The sequence below is a fragment of the Scyliorhinus torazame genome, chromosome 14 (assembly GCF_047496885.1).
Source record: "Scyliorhinus torazame isolate Kashiwa2021f chromosome 14, sScyTor2.1, whole genome shotgun sequence".
Taxonomy (NCBI): Eukaryota; Metazoa; Chordata; class Chondrichthyes; order Carcharhiniformes; family Scyliorhinidae; genus Scyliorhinus; species Scyliorhinus torazame.
The window spans coordinates 222316120-222331982 of NC_092720.1; the positions used below are offsets into that span (position 1 = coordinate 222316120).

Consider the following 15863-nt stretch of genomic DNA (forward strand, 5'->3'; position numbering starts at 1 on the left):
CAGGGTAACGGGGAAACTGGGTAATGGGGGAAAACAGGGTAATGGGGAAGAGGGTAATGGGGAAACAGGGTAATGGGGGGAACAGGGTAATGGGGAAAGAAGGTAATGGGGAAAGAGGGTAATGGGGAAAGAGGGTAATGGGGGAACAGGGTAATGGGGAAACAGGGTAATGGGGAACAGGGTCATGGGGAAAGAGGGTAATGGGGGAACAGGGTAATGGGGAAAGAGGGTAATGGGGAAAGAGGGTAATGGGGAAAGAGGGTAATGGGGAAAGAGGGTAATGGGGAACAGGGTAATGGGGAAACAGGGTCATGGGGAACAGGGTCATGGGGAAAGAGGGTAATGGGGGAAAGGGTAATGGGGAAAGAGGGTAATAGAGAAAGAGGGTAATGGGGAAAGAGGGTAATGGGGGAAACAGGGTAATGGGGGAACAGGGTCATGGGAAAGAGGGTAATGGGGAAAGAGGGTAATGGGGAAAGAGGGTAATGGGGGAAACAGGGTAATGGGGGGAACAGGGTAATGGGGAGTAATTATCGAACAGTGCAACAAGCTCAAGGGGCTGAATGGCTTTCTCCTATTGTTTTCCTCTATACTGGGATGTGGGCTTCACTGACTGTGTAAGCATTTATTCCCCGCAACGCCTCCCACCCCCCTTCCCAATTGCCCTTGAATTGATTGGTTGCAAGGCCATTTCAGAGAGCACTTTCTATCGTGGGCAGCACGGTAGCACAGTGGTTAGCACTATTGCTTCACAGCTCCAGGGTCCCAGGTTCGATTCCCGGCTTGGGTCACCGTCTGTGCGGAGTCTGCACGTTCTCCCCGTGTCTGCGTGGGTTTCCTCCGGGTGCTCCGGTTTCCTCCCGCAAGTCCCGAAAGACGTGCTGTTAGGTGAATCGGACAGTCTGAATTCTCCCTCTGTGTCCCCGAACAGGCGCCGGAATGTGGCGACGAGGGGATTGTCACAGTAACTTCATAGCAGCGTTAATGTAAGCCTACTTGTGACACCAATAAAGATTATTATTATAAAACGTCGAGCCACATTCCAGCCAGGCTCGGGGGCACTCATGGGAGAAGAAAATAGTTAAACGAGGAAAACTGCTCGCTAGTTCTGCGGACAAATTTCCCGGTGGCGGAGCTGAGCCCTCATTTATATTTAAATTTAATTCCTCATTTTTATTTAAATTGAACTTAAATTTTGCCACCTGCCACAGTGGGATTTGAACCCTGATCCCCAGAGCTTGTGTCTCTGGATTACCCGACAATACCACCGTGCTTCGCCTCCCCACCTCTGGACCTCGCTCGGTTGCACTCACCATGTCATAGTCAATGCCATTGGCTATGGTGTGGCGTCTGGGTCCATTGCGTCCCTGGCAGCTCCTGGGCAGGGTTGTCCCGGGCGATGGAGGTGCCGATGCTCTGTGAGCGGCCGATTCCCGTGCCCTCCAGGTCTGGACGGAAGAGAAGAGGGATGGTTAACGCGCCGCAAGGTTTGCCGCCGACCGAAATCGCCAGCTGCCTCAAAGCAAGGGTGCAGTGAGAGGTAAAAACCAGGGAATGCTGGGAAAGCTCAGCAGCCCAGGCAGCATCTGCGGGGCGAGGGAAAGAGGGGAAATCCACTGGTGGTCAGGTTTTCTGCTGCATTGGGTCCGAAATACCCGATCCCCACCTCCAACCTCTCCACATCTCTCACCTCCTTTTCAAAATGCCACATCTCTGACCAAAGCTGTCCCTGCTCTCTGTAGCCACCTAAAATGGCTGATTCCCTATTAATTTGGCCAAAACCCGATGTAAAATGGCTAACCGAAAAGGCTAATGGGAAAAGCAGCCAACAGGACACAAACGGACAGCTGCAGACAGAATAGCGTATTCGGCTCTGGGGAAGTCGGCCCAGATCGATACTCAAGGCCATTAGCAGCACATCAACCCAGACATCTGCAGTTTAATCGGCTATCCCCGGGAACAATTGCAACATATTAGCAATTGAATGCCGGGCCAGACCTGTCGGCGCCTGCAGTGGCTGAAACAAAGAAAGGTGAGCGATCACCCCCCGATCGAGGAATCGCCCCGTTATTGGATATATCGAACCCAGTGATTGGGAACAAGTCCAATCACTTGGGACTCAGGGTCAAGGGCCGCCCCGAGAGGCGGGATGCCCCGGGACCCTATAAAGTGAGGGGCCAAGTTCAGATCTCTCTCTCTCTCCCTTCTTCTCCTGCTCGAGACCTTCGCAAGAACATCAACCAGAAACAGTAAGTTTGACTCCGGCGATCGCTACCCGATAAAGACTCCCAGCCATCGACCTGTATCAGCCTTTTGAATCCCGCGGGCCAGATCCGATTGGATAAGCCATTCGTTTCCCTGACCTGGTGGGCCCTTCCTAAAGTTAAGTATTGGCCAGTAGTGGTAGGTTTCTATATAGATAGTAGGATTATTGTGTAAGCATTAAGAGTTGTATATAATAAATGACCGTTGATTTCAATCTTACTAAGCGGTGTGCTGACTTATTAATCATAACTCGAGCTTGAACCACGTGGCGGTATCAGAAAGATACCTGGCGACACGTGAGCAAAGGTGACAGAATTAGAGCTAATAAAACTAAGGCTAAAAAGAGCAACACCTCGCAATATCTCTACGGGGTTTGGAGTCATGTTGTGTTGCATTGCTCTCGTGTAGTACCTCAAGCTGTACGTAATATGGTCAAGGTGCTGGATAGATACAAGTTGCATTTGTTGCTACAACAGTGATGACTGCCCAATGAAAGCGCCCCCTCTGTAAGTGTTTGGCTCCATAATGAGTGTGATCAGCCAAACCGAACTGTTTTTCTTTTTCGTCAATCATGGGATGTGGGGCTCGCTGGCTAGACCAGCATTTATTGTCCGTCCCTAATTGCCCCTTAACAAGGTGGTGGCTGAGCTGCCGTCTTGAAGCCGCTGCGGTCCCTGAGGTGTAGGTACACCAACCGTGCTGTTAGGGTGGGAGATCCAGTATTTGGACCCGGCCGCACTGAAGGAACGGCCGATATATTTCCCAGTCGGGATGGGGAGTCACTTGGAGGGGAACCTCCAGGTGGGGGGTGATCCCAGGTATCTGCTGCTCTTGTCCTTCTAGATGGTGGTGGCCGTGGGTTTGGAAGGTGCTGCCTGAGGAACCTCGGTGAGTTCCCGCAGTGAACCTTGTCGATGGTGCGCACGGCTGACACTGTCCATCGGAGGGGGAGGGAGTGAATGTTTGTGGAAGGGACGCCAATCAAGCGGGGCTGCTTTGTCCTGGATGGTGTGGAGCTTCCTGAGTGTTGTTGGAGCTGCTCGGGTTAATGGACCAGTTGTGCCAGGTGATGCGAGAGTTGACACCATAGGGACTGGGAGGTCACCCATTGTCCCTGGTCCTGAAAGTCAGGGCTGCTCTGAACTTCTACGCCAGCTGCCGGTTAAAGGGCAGCATGGGTGACTTGTGTGGCATCCACAGCACACACGCGCCTAAGGAAGGTCGTAGATGCTGTATTGGCAAGGGTGCACATGTACATCATCATGGACCTGGACCAGGTGAACCAGGACTTCAGATCCATGGAACTCACCCACATAGCAGGCATGCCCCAGGTGCAGAGTGTCATCGACCGCACCCACGACCGCACCCACGACCGCACCCACGACCGCACCCACGACTGCACCCGCGACCGCACCCACGACCGCACCCACGACCGCACCCACGACTGCACCCACGACCGCACCCACGACTGCACCCACGACCGCACCCACGACCGCACCCACGACCGCACCCACGACTGCACCCACGACCGCACCCACGACTGCACCCACGACCGCACCCGCGACCGCACCCGCGACCGCACCCACGACTGCACCCACGACTGCACCCACGACCGCACCCACGACCGCACCCACGACCGCACCCACGACTGCACCCACGACTGCACCCACGACCGCACCCACGACCGCACCCACGACCGCACACCCACGACCGCACCCACGACTGCACCCACGACTGCACCCGCGACCGCACCCACGACCTCACCCACGACCGCACCCACGACCGCGCCCACGACCGCGCCCACGACCGCACCCACGACCGCACCCGCGACCGCACCCGCGACAGCACCCACGACATCACCCACGACTGCACCCACGACCTCACCCACGACTGCACCCACGACCGCACCCACGACCTCACCCACGACTGCACCCACGACTGCACCCACGACCGCACCCACGACCGCACCCACGACTGCACCCACGACCTCACCCACGACTGCACCCGCGACTGCACCCGCGACAGCACCCACGACCGCACCCACGACCTCACCCACGACTGCACCCGCGACTGCACCCGCGACAGCACCCACGACCTCACCCACGACCGCACCCACGACCGCACCCACGACTGCACCCGCGACTGCACCCGCGACAGCACCCGCGACTGCACCCGCGACTGCACCTGCGACTGCACCCGCGACTGCACCCGCGACCGCACCCACGACCGCACCCACGACCGCACCCACGACCTCACCCACGACCGCACCCACGACTGCACCCACGACCTCACCCACGACTGCACCCACGACTGCACCCACGACTGCACCCACGACTGCACCCACAACCTCACCCACGACCTCACACACGACCGCACCCACGACTGCACCCACGACCTCACCCACGACTGCACCCGCGACTGCACCCACGCCCTCACCCACGACAGCACCCACGACTGCACCCACGACTGCACCCACGACTGCACCCACAACCTCACCCACGACCTCACACACGACCGCACCCACGACTGCACCCACGACCTCACCCGCGACTGCACCCACGACTGCACCCATCGACTGCACCCACAACCTCACCCACGACCGCACCCGCGACCGCACCCACGACCGCACCCACGATTGCACCCACGACCTCACCCACGACTGCACCCACGACTGCACCCACAACCTCACCCACGACCGCACCCGCGACCGCACCCACGACTGCACCCACGACCGCACCCACGATCGCACCCACAACTGCACCCGCGACTGCACCCGCGACCTCACCCACGACCGCACCCACGACCGCACCCACGACTGCACCCACGACCGCACCCACGACTGCACCCACGACCGCACCCACGACCTCACCCACGACTGCACCCACGACTGCACCCACAACCTCACCCACGACCGCACCCGCGACTGCACCCACGACTGCACCCACGACTGCACCCACGACCTCACCCACGACTGCATCCACGACTGCACCCACGACCGCACCCACGACTGCACCCACGACCGCACCCACGACCTCACCCACGACCGCACCCACGACCGCACCCACGACTGCACCCACGACCGCACCCACGACCGCACCCACGACCTCACCCACGACTGCACCCACGACTGCACCCACAACCTCACCCACGACCGCACCCGCGACCGCACCCACGACTGCACCCATGACTGCACCCACGACCTCACCCACGTGGTTCTGGGTCTCCCTGGTGGCATGGCTCCATTTATGAAATGCAAGGGATACCATTCCCTCAATGTCCAGATTGCCTGTGACCAGATTATGCGTCCATTCCCCGGGGGCCGTCCACGACATTTACAGCTTGGGGCACTCGCAGGTCCCAGCCATCTTTGAGGGAAAGCAGCTGCTAGACGGGTGCCTTCTCGGGAACAAAGACTGTCCACTCAGGAGGTGCTGCAAGGAGGCTCACCCGCCAATGCGCGCGCTGGTTGGGCAGTTATTTGGACGGCTCAAGATGCGGTTCCGGTGCCTGGGTTTGTCGTGGGGAGTCCTCCAGTACTGCCCACCCCCCCCCCCCCCCCCCCCCCCCCCAGAGGATGTTGTGCATTATCGTGGTCTGCTGCGCTCTGCAAAACCGGGCTCTGCAGAGGACGAAGAGGATGGAGAGGAGAGAGAGGCGTGGAGGAAGGGCCTTGGGCGATGGCCTGGGCCTACATGGGGCGCCGGGCTGGGGTCGCCCTCATACCCTCCCGGTTTGGGTACTGCCAGGACCCGGGCGTGCAGACCTCTCCCAGCACGGGGTCCCACTACTGTGGTGCCTGCAGGAGACCATGGCGAGAGTGGCAACACCCGTAGCCAGGAGGCTAACGCGATTGGCCGGTGCTGCAGCAGAATGACGGGTGCCAGTGATGGCAGAGCGATGCTCCTCGCCTCCTCTGTCGTATATCTCACAGGCAGCTCAACACCACCGACCACTTGACGAGGTGAACTCGGGGCGCAGAGAGGGGCTGATTGGCACATCACATCTGCTACTGGCTCCTCCGAGGTCAGGGGTCACTCAACCTGCTGACGAGATGGACAGGCTCCCTTTCTCAGCCAATGGCATCTTAATTACTTGAGAATACTGACGGGTATGAGAGGCCTGAGCGCTGATGTGGCGGGAGAGGGGGGGGGGGGGGCAGGTTTGGTGGGGTGGGGACAGGCTGGACCATTCCAGCAGTGGATTGTCACCAGCGGAGACCTGCACCATGGAGATCATGACCTGGACCATGGAGCAGTCATGGAGTGCACGTCCTGCATTGAAGCCTCCACTGCGGACGCTACCCTCGCGGCGGTGGCCTCGTGTGTAGGAGTGACGACACCATCTCTTTGCACAGAAGGCGACAGCACACGCCCCGCCGGCCTTACAGTCCGATGAGGGGTGCGGTCACCCCTTCCTGGCCCTCGCGACTCTGCCTTGGTAGCTTCAGAAGCTCTGGGGCGAGCGTACCCAGGAGCAAGTCATTGGCCAGGGGCTCAGCACAGCCCCTGGGCTCCATCATCCCTCCGAGTATCGGATCCTTGCTATGTCCCTGCCTCTGCCTGCTGTGGATCATCAGTGACCCAGACGCCTGCCTATACTTAATCCCACCGGGGTCTGGTCTGTGGTCTCCAGAGGGCCTGAGAATAGTCCCGGCCGGACGACTGATGGATCTGCAAGGGAGGTGAGGTAGTATCAATGCATCGCAGGGGCAGGCTGTTGGGAGAAAGTGTCTTCATGTGAGGCTTGCACCATGGCTGCATCTGTTGAGGGTTTTCAGCGTTGCCTCTTGCCTCCACCTCCCCCTCTGCACAGCTGTGGCCCTGTCCTGGCCGGCCAGCTCCAGGGCTCTTTCCTCAATGGGGCAGCACAGATTGCAATAAGACAGATCGGGGAGGGGTGTAGGCCGGGGTCCTGCTGGGTCAGAAGTTGAGGAAGTCTGGCACGCGTGGGACATGAGAGGGAGTGGGTATGTGAGTAGCAGATCATCAGGGCAGCACGGTAGCACAGTGGTTAGCACTGCTGCTTCACAGCGACAGGGTTCCAGGTTCCATTCCCGGCTTGGGTCACTGTCTGTGCGGAGCCTGCACATTCTCCCCGTGTCTGCGTGGGTTTCCTCCGGGTGCTCCGGTTTCCTCCCACAAGCCCCGAAAGACGTGCTGTTAGGTGAATTGGACATTCTGAATTCTCCCTCTGTGTATCGAACAGGTGCCGGAATGTGGCGACGAGGGGATTTTCACAGTAACTTCATTGCAGTGATCATAGAATCATAGAATTTTCAGTGCAGAAGGAGGCCATTCGGCCCATCGAGTCTCCACCGGCTCTTGGAAAGAGCACCCTACCCAAGCCCACACTTCCACATTCACATAACTCTCTGGGCCAATAAGTTAGATTGTTCATGATTCTGCATGAGCACAACCTCCAGACACATTGTTTGTTTCTTCGCTTGCCCCATTACCACTCCTTTTGCCCTGTCGCCATCGTCCCGCCAGTCACTTAATCGCTCCTAGCCTCTGGCCTTTTTTAAATTGATTCGTTCATGGGATGTGGATGGCACCGGCTGGGCCAGCATTTGTTGTCCATCCTTAACAGCCCTTGAACTGCGGAGCTATCTCGGCCATTTCAGAGTCAACTGTACTGCTAGAGGTCTGGAGTCATAAGTAGGCCAGACCGGGTAAGGACGGAAGATTTCCTTCCCTGAAGGACATTAGTGAACCAGGTGGAATTTTACGACAATTGACAATGGATTAACAAACAAAGAAATGTACAGCACAGGAACAGGCCCTTCGGCCCTCCAAGCCCGTGCCGACCATGCTGCCCGTCTAAACTACAATCTTCTACACTTCCGGGGTCCGTATCCCTCTATTCCCATCCTATTCATGTATTTGTCAAGGTGCCCCTTAAATGTCACTATCGTCCCTGCTTCCACTACCTCCTCCGGCAGCGAGTTCCAGGCACCCGCTACCCTCTGTGTAAAAAACTTGCCTCGTACATCTCCTCTAAACCTTGCCCCTCGCACCTCAAACCTATGCCCCCTAGTAATTGACCCCTCTACCCCGGGGAAAAGCCTCTGACTATCCACTCTGTTTATGCCCCTCATAATTTTGTAGACCTCTATCAGGTCGCCCCTCAACCTCCTTCGTTCCAGTGAGAACAAACCGAGTTTATTCAACCGCTCCTCATAGCTAATGCCCTCCATACCAGGCAACATTCTGGTAAATCTCTTCTGCACCCTCTCTAAAGCCTCCACATCCTTCTGGTAGTGTGGCGACCAGAATTGAACACTATACTCCAAGTGTGGCCTAACTAAGGTTCTATACAGCTGCAACATGACTTGCCAATTCTTATACTCAATGCCCCGGCCAATGAAGGCAAGCATGCCGTATGCCTTCTTGACTACCTTCTCCACCTGTGTTGCCCCTTTCAATGACCTGTGGACCTGTACTCCTAGATCGCTTTGACTTTCAATACACTTGAGCGTTCTACCATTCACTGTATATTCCCTACCTGCATTAGACCTTCCAAAATGCATTACCTCACATTTGTCCGGATTAAACTCCATCTGCCATCTCTCCACCCAAGTCTCCAAACAATCTAAATCCTGCTGTATCCTCTGACAGTCCTCATCGCTATCCGCAATTCCACCAACCTTTGTGTCGTCTGCAAACTTACTAATCAGACCAGTTACATTTTCCTCCAAATCATTTATATATACTACAAAGAGCAAAGGTCCCAGCACTGATCCCTGTGGAACACCACTGGTAACAGCCCTCCAATTGGAAAAGCATCCTTCCATTGCTACTCTCTGCCTTCTATGACCTAGCCAGTTCTGTATCCACCTTGCCAGCTCACCCCTGATCCCGTGTGACTTCACCTTTTGTACTAGTCTACCATGAGGGACCTTGTCAAAGGCCTTACTGAAGTCCATATAGACAACATCCACTGCCCTACCTGCATCAATCATCTTTGTGACCTCCTCGAAAAACTCTATCAAGTTAGTGAGACACGACCTCCCCTTCACAAAACCATGCTGCCTCTCACTAATACGTCCATTGCTTCCAAATGGGAGTAGATCCTGTCTCAAAGAATTCTCTCCAGTAATTTCCCTACCACTGAGGTAAGGCTCACCGGCCTGTAGTTCCCGGGATTATCCTTGCTACCCTTCTTAAACAGAGGAACAACAATGGCTATTCTCCAGTCGTCTGGCACATCACCTGAAGACAGTGAGGATCCAAAGATTTCTGTCAAGGCCTCTGCAATTTCCTCTCCAGCCTCCTTCGGTATTCTGGGGTAGATCCCATCAGGCCCTGGGGACTTATCTACCTTAATATTTTTTAAGACACCCAACACCTCGTCTTTTTGGATCTCAATGTGACCCAGGCTATCTACACACCCTTCTCCAGACTCAACATCTACCAATTTCTTCTCTTTGGTGAATACTGATGCAAAGTATTCATTTAGTACCTCGCCCATTTCCTCTGGCTCCACACATAGATTCCCTTGCCTATCCTTCAGTGGGCCAACCCTTTCCCTGGCTACCCTCTTGCTTTTTATGTACGTGTAAAAAGCCTTGGGATTTTCCTGAACCCTATTTGCCAATGACTTTTCGTGACTCCTTCTAGCCCTCCTGACTCCTTGCTTAAGTAATTCATGGTCATGGTCATCATTAGACTTTGAATCCATGGCAAGATTTTGAACAACGGTCCCTAAAGCATTATTTTTGGGCTCTAGATTACCGATCCAGTGACAATCTCATTACACCACCGCCTCCCACATCGGGTGGCATGGTGGCACGGTGGTTAGCACTGCTGCCTCACAGCTACAGGGTTCAATTCCGGATTGGGTGAATGTTTGTGTGGGGTTTGCACGTTCTCCCCGTGTCTGCGTGGGTTTCCTCCAGCTGCCCCAGCTTCCTCCCAGATCCAAAGATGTGCAGGTTAGGTGGATTGTGTAATGATGTGGATATAGGTATACCAGCGAAGGGTTAATTTTTATATCTCAGTGTAATTCAAACACTAGAGGGCTCCACCAGTTCCCAGTGTAAATATTAGAACTCAGGGAATCTTGGGTAGTCAGTTAAGTGCTAGCAGATGAGAGAGCGATAGATCACAGCTCAAGCGCTAATTTAGATTAGAGAGAAGTAGCATGAGGACATCATTGTCCAAAGATGTGCGGGTTAGGTGGATTGGCCATACTAAATTGCCCATAGTGTCCAAAATTGCCCTTAGTGTTGGGTGGGGTTACTGGGTTATGGGGATAGGGTGGAGGTGTGGACCTTGGGTAGGGTGCTCTTTCCAAGAGCCGGTGCAGATTCGATGGACCGAATGGCCTCCTTCTGCACTGTAAATTCAATGATAATCTATGATCGTTAGTTAATTCTAGATTCTAGATTACTGTTTAACAGACTCAATCTTACTTTTTTAATAGTTATAGCTCTGTAGAGTGTGCAGACTCTATTTAATTTAATCGTTATTCAATAAATCAGTTTTGCTTCAAGTTAAAGATTGGTGGTTTCTTTATAATCAACTCATCGGACCATTCTGGATTACGAGGCAAAGAGTAATGACATATTACCACAAAGTGTAACATAATAAATTGGTCATGATCAAGAACATAAGAACTAGGAGCAGGAGTAGGCCATCTGGCCCCTCGAGCCTGCTCCGCCATCTAATGAGATCATGGCTGATCTTTGTGGACTCAGCTCCGCTCTCCGGCCCGTACAGCATAACCCTTAATCCCTTTATTCTTTAGAAAGGTATCTACCTTTTTCTTAAAAACGTTTAAAGAAGGAGCCTCAACTGCTTCACTGGGCAAGAAATTCCAGAGATTCACAACCCTTTGGGTGAAGAAGTTCCTCCTACACTCCGTCCTAAATCTACTTCCCCTTATTTTGAGGCTCTGCCCCCTAGTTCTGCTTTCCCCGACCAGTGGAAACAACCTGCCCGCATCTATCCTATCTATTCCCTTCATAATTTTATATGTTTCAATAAGATCCCCCCACATCCTTCTAAACTCCAATGAGTACAGTCCCAGTCTACTCAACCTCTCATCATAATCTAATCCCCTCAACTCTGGTGTCAACCTAGTGAATCTCCTCTGCACTCCCTCCAGTGCCAATATGTCCTTTCTCAGGTAAGGAGACCAAAACTGAACACAATACTCCAGATGCAGCCTCACCAACACCCTAGACAATTGCAGCATAACCTCCCTAGTCTTGAACTCCATTCCTCTAGCAATGAAAGACAAAACTCGATTAGCCTTCTTAATCACCTGTTGCACCTGCGCACCAACTTTTTGCGACTCGTGCACCAGCACACCCAGGTCCCTCTGCACAGCAGCATGTTTTAACATCTTACCGTTTAAATAATAATCCATTCTGCTGTTATTCCTCCCAAAATGGATAGCCTCACACTTGGCAACATTGAATTCCGTCTGCCAGACCCTAGCCCATTCACCTAACCTATCCAAATCCTTCTGCAGACTTCCGGTATCCTCTGCACTTTTTGCTTTACCACTCAACTTAGTGTCGCCTGCAAACTTTGACACATTGCACTTGGTCCCCAACTCCAAATCGTCAATGTAAATTGTGTACAACTGCGGGCCCAACACTGATCCTTGAGGGACCCCACTAGTTACAGGTTGCCAACCAGAGAAACACCCATTTATCCCCACTCTCTGCTTTCTGTTAGTTAACCAATCCTCTACCCATGCGACCACTTTACCCTCAATGCCATGCATCTTTAGTTTATGCAGCAACCTTTTGTGTGGCACCTTGTCAAAAGCTTTCTGGAAATCCAGATATACCACATCCATTGGCTCCCCGTTATCTACTGCACTGGTAACGTCCTCAAAAAATTCTACCAAATTAGTCAAACACGACCTACCCTTTGTGAACCCATGCTGCGTCTGCCCAATGGGACAATTTCCTTCCAGGTGCCCCGCTATTTCCTTCTTAATGATAGATTCCAGCATTTTCCCTACACCCGAAGTTAAGCTTACTGGCCTATAATTACCCGCTTTCTGCCGACCTCCTTTTTTAAACAGTGGTGTCACGATTGCTACTTTCCAATCCTCTGGGACCACCCCAGAGTCTAGTGAATTTTGATAAGTTATCACTAGTGCGTTTACAATTTCCCTAGCCATCTCTTTTAACACTCTGGGATGCATCCAATCAGGGCCAGGAGACTTGTCTACCTTTAGCCCCATTAGCTTGCCCAATGCTGCCTCCTTAGTGATTACAATCATCTCAAGGTCCTCACCTATCATATCTTTATTTCCATCAGTCACTGGCATGTTATTTGTGTCCTCCACTGTGAAGACTGACCCAAAAAACCTGTTCAGCTCCTCAGCCATTTCCCCGTCTCCTATTATTAAATCTCCCTTCTCATCTTCCAAAGGACCAATATTTACCTTAGCCACTCTTTTTTGTCTTATATATTTGTAGAAGCTTTTACTATCTGCTTTTATGTTCTGAGCCAGTTTACTTTCATAGTCTACCTCACTCTTCTTTATAGCTTTTTTAGTAGCTTTCTGTTGTCCCCTAAAGACTTCCCAGTCCTCTAGTCTCCCACTAAATTTTGCCACTTTGTATGTTTTTTCCTTCAATTTGATACTCTCCCTCACCTCCTTAGATATCCACGGTCGATTTTTCCCCTTTCTACCGTCTTTCCTTTTTGTCGGTATGAACCTTTTCTGAACACTGTGAAAGATCGCTCGGAAGGTTCTCCACTGTTCCTCAACTGCTTCACCATGAAGTCTTTGCTCCCAGTCTACCTTAGCTAGTTCTTCTCTCATCCCATTGTAATCGCCTTTGTTTAAGCACAAAACACTAGTGTTTGATTTTACCTTGTCATCCTCCAACTGTATTTTAAATTCCACCATATTGTGGTCGCTCCTTCCAAGTGGATCCCGAACTATGAGATCATTAATCAATCCTGCCTCATTACACAGGACCAGATCTAGGACCGCTTGTTCCCTTGTAGGTTCCATTACATACTGTTCCAGGAAATTATCCCGGGCACATTCTATAAACTCCTCCTCAAGGCTGCCTTTACCAACCTGGTTAAACCAATCGATATGCAGATTAAAATCTCCCATGATAACCGCTGTACCATTTCTACATGTATCCCTTATTTCTTTGCTTATTGCCTGCCCTACCATCCTGTTACTATTTGGTGGCCTATAGACTACTCCTATCAGTGACGTTTTCGCCTTACTATTCCTGATTTCCACCCAAATTGATTCAACCTTGTCCTCCATAGCACCAATATCATCCCTTACTATTGCCCGGATGCCATCCTTAAACAACAAAGCTACACCACCGCCCTTACCATCCATTCTATCCTTTCGTATAGTCTGATACGCTTGGATATTTAACTCCCAGTCGTGACCATCTTTTAATCATGTTTCAGTAATGACCACTAAATCATAGTCATTCACGATGATTTGCGCCTTCAACTCATTTACCTTATTCCGTATACTACGAGCATTCAGGTAAAGTACACTTATGCTGTTTTTTATGTCTTTGTTATGAATCCTAACACCTTGATCAGTAACTTTTCACAATTTATTTTTCCTCTTACCCTTTCTCCTAATTTTCCTTGTCTTTGAACCCATATCTCTACATAATAACCTGTCACGTAACCTGCTGCCTTGATCTCCATTAACCATTATACTGTCCATAGCTTTACACTTCCCTTCCCCCCAACTTGCTAGTTTAAAGTCCTTGTGACCAACCTATTTATCCTATTCGCTAGAACACTGGTCCCAGAATGGTTCAGGTGAAGACCGTCCCAACGGTACAGGTCCCTCCTGCCCCAGTACTGATGCCAATGCCCCATGAAATGGAATCCCTCTTTCCCGCACCACTCCTTTAGCCACGTGTTAACTTCCCTAATTTTCTCAACCCTATGCCAATTGGCACGTGGCTCGGGTAGTAATCCAGAGATTATAACCCTGGAGGACCTGTTCTTTAATTTAGTCCCTAGTGTTTGATAATCCCCAAACAGGTCCTCTTTCCTAGTCTTACCTATGTTGTTAGTCCCAACGTGGACCACAACAACTGGATCCTCCCTCTCCAAAATCCTTTCAAGCCGATCAGAGATGTCCCTCACCCTGGCACCGGGCAGGAAACATACCATGCGGGACTCTCGATCTAGCTTACAAAGGATGCCATCAATCCCCCTAATTATAGAATCACCTACAACTACCAATTGTCTTTTTGCTTCCCCCTCTTGAATGGCTTCCTGTACCACGGTGCAGTGGTCAGTCAACGCATCCTCCCTGCAGCCCTCTTCCTCATCCACACAGGGAGCAAGCACCTCATACCTGTTGGACAAGGTCAAGGGCTGAGGCTCCTCAACTCCTAAACTCAGGATCCCCCTACCTGCCTCCCTTGCAGTCACACCACTCTGTCCCTGACCACTGTCTGAATTAACAGAACTTATTCCACCGGGTGTGACTGCCTCCTGAAACAAAGCGTCCAGGTAATTTTCCCCCTCCCTGATGTGCCGCAGTGTGTGCAGCTCGGTCTCCAGCTCATCAATTCTGAGCCGAAGTTCCTCGAGCAGCCAACACTTGCTGCAGATGTGGTCACTGACGGTCTCAATGGGATCCACCAGTTCCATCATCATACAGCAACAGCACATCACCTGTCCAGCTATATTCAATTCGTTAATTAATTTAAATAATAATTTTTAAAAAATGTTTTTATAGAACCTCAAGGATAAACCCGAACACCAACAAAAACACAGCCCTCTCTCGCCACTCACCTGAACTCAGTCACTCACCTAAACTCAGATGCACTCTGTTCCAATCAGCACTCAGTCACTCACCTAAACTCAGATGCACTCTGTTCCAATCAGCACTCAGTCACTCACCTAAACTCAGATGCACTCTGTTCCAATCAGCACTCAGTCACTCACCTAAACTCAGATGCACTCTGTTCCAATCAGCACTCAGTCACTCACCTAAACTCAGATGCACTCTGTTCCAATCAGCACTCAGTCACTCACCTAAACTCAGATGCACTCTGTTCCAATCAGCACTCAGTCACTCACCTAAACTCAGATGCACTCTGTTCCAATCAGCACTCAGTCACTCACCTAAACTCAGATGCACTCTGTTCCAATCAGCACTCCCGTGTCTAAAGGCACTCCTGCCACACCTTTTGTGCACTCACCTCTCCCAGCACTGTTCCTTAGTGTCCAAAAGACGACATGGGGTTACGGGGTTGCTCTTTCAGAGGGCCAGTGCAGACTGGTGCTGAACAGGCCTCCTCTGCAGTGTAGGGATTCGCTGATCACAGAATCCGTGGTTGCGATCCCATGTTGCACAGTTTGCCACTGAGCTCAAAGCTGCCAGTTTCGGTTACCAGTCTGAGCTTGAATGAGGCGCAGAGCTACGAAGGCATGTTCGCCTCTGGTCACACATCTCTGCAGCTTGTCAAACAGGATCCATGCTTCACCGATTCAGCCAGCATCGCACAAATAAAGCTGGCAGGATCAACAAACACACGAACAAGGAGGCCGGAGTTGGGTCCTGGAGCCAGCTCCGCCATTTAGTGAGATCGCGGCTGACCTGATCATAACCTCAAATCACCT

General features: G+C 52.2%; 1 protein-coding gene across 1 annotated transcript in view; it reads right to left on the reverse strand.

Annotated features, from left to right (window-relative positions):
* The window catches only part of LOC140390566 (suppressor APC domain-containing protein 2-like), a 69302-nt gene that overhangs the window by 13358 nt on the left and 40081 nt on the right, over positions 1–15863 (reverse strand). The window contains 2 exon segments of the mRNA XM_072475746.1: positions 1314–1388; positions 1390–1448. Coding sequence (XP_072331847.1) covers positions 1314–1388; positions 1390–1448 — 134 coding nt within the window.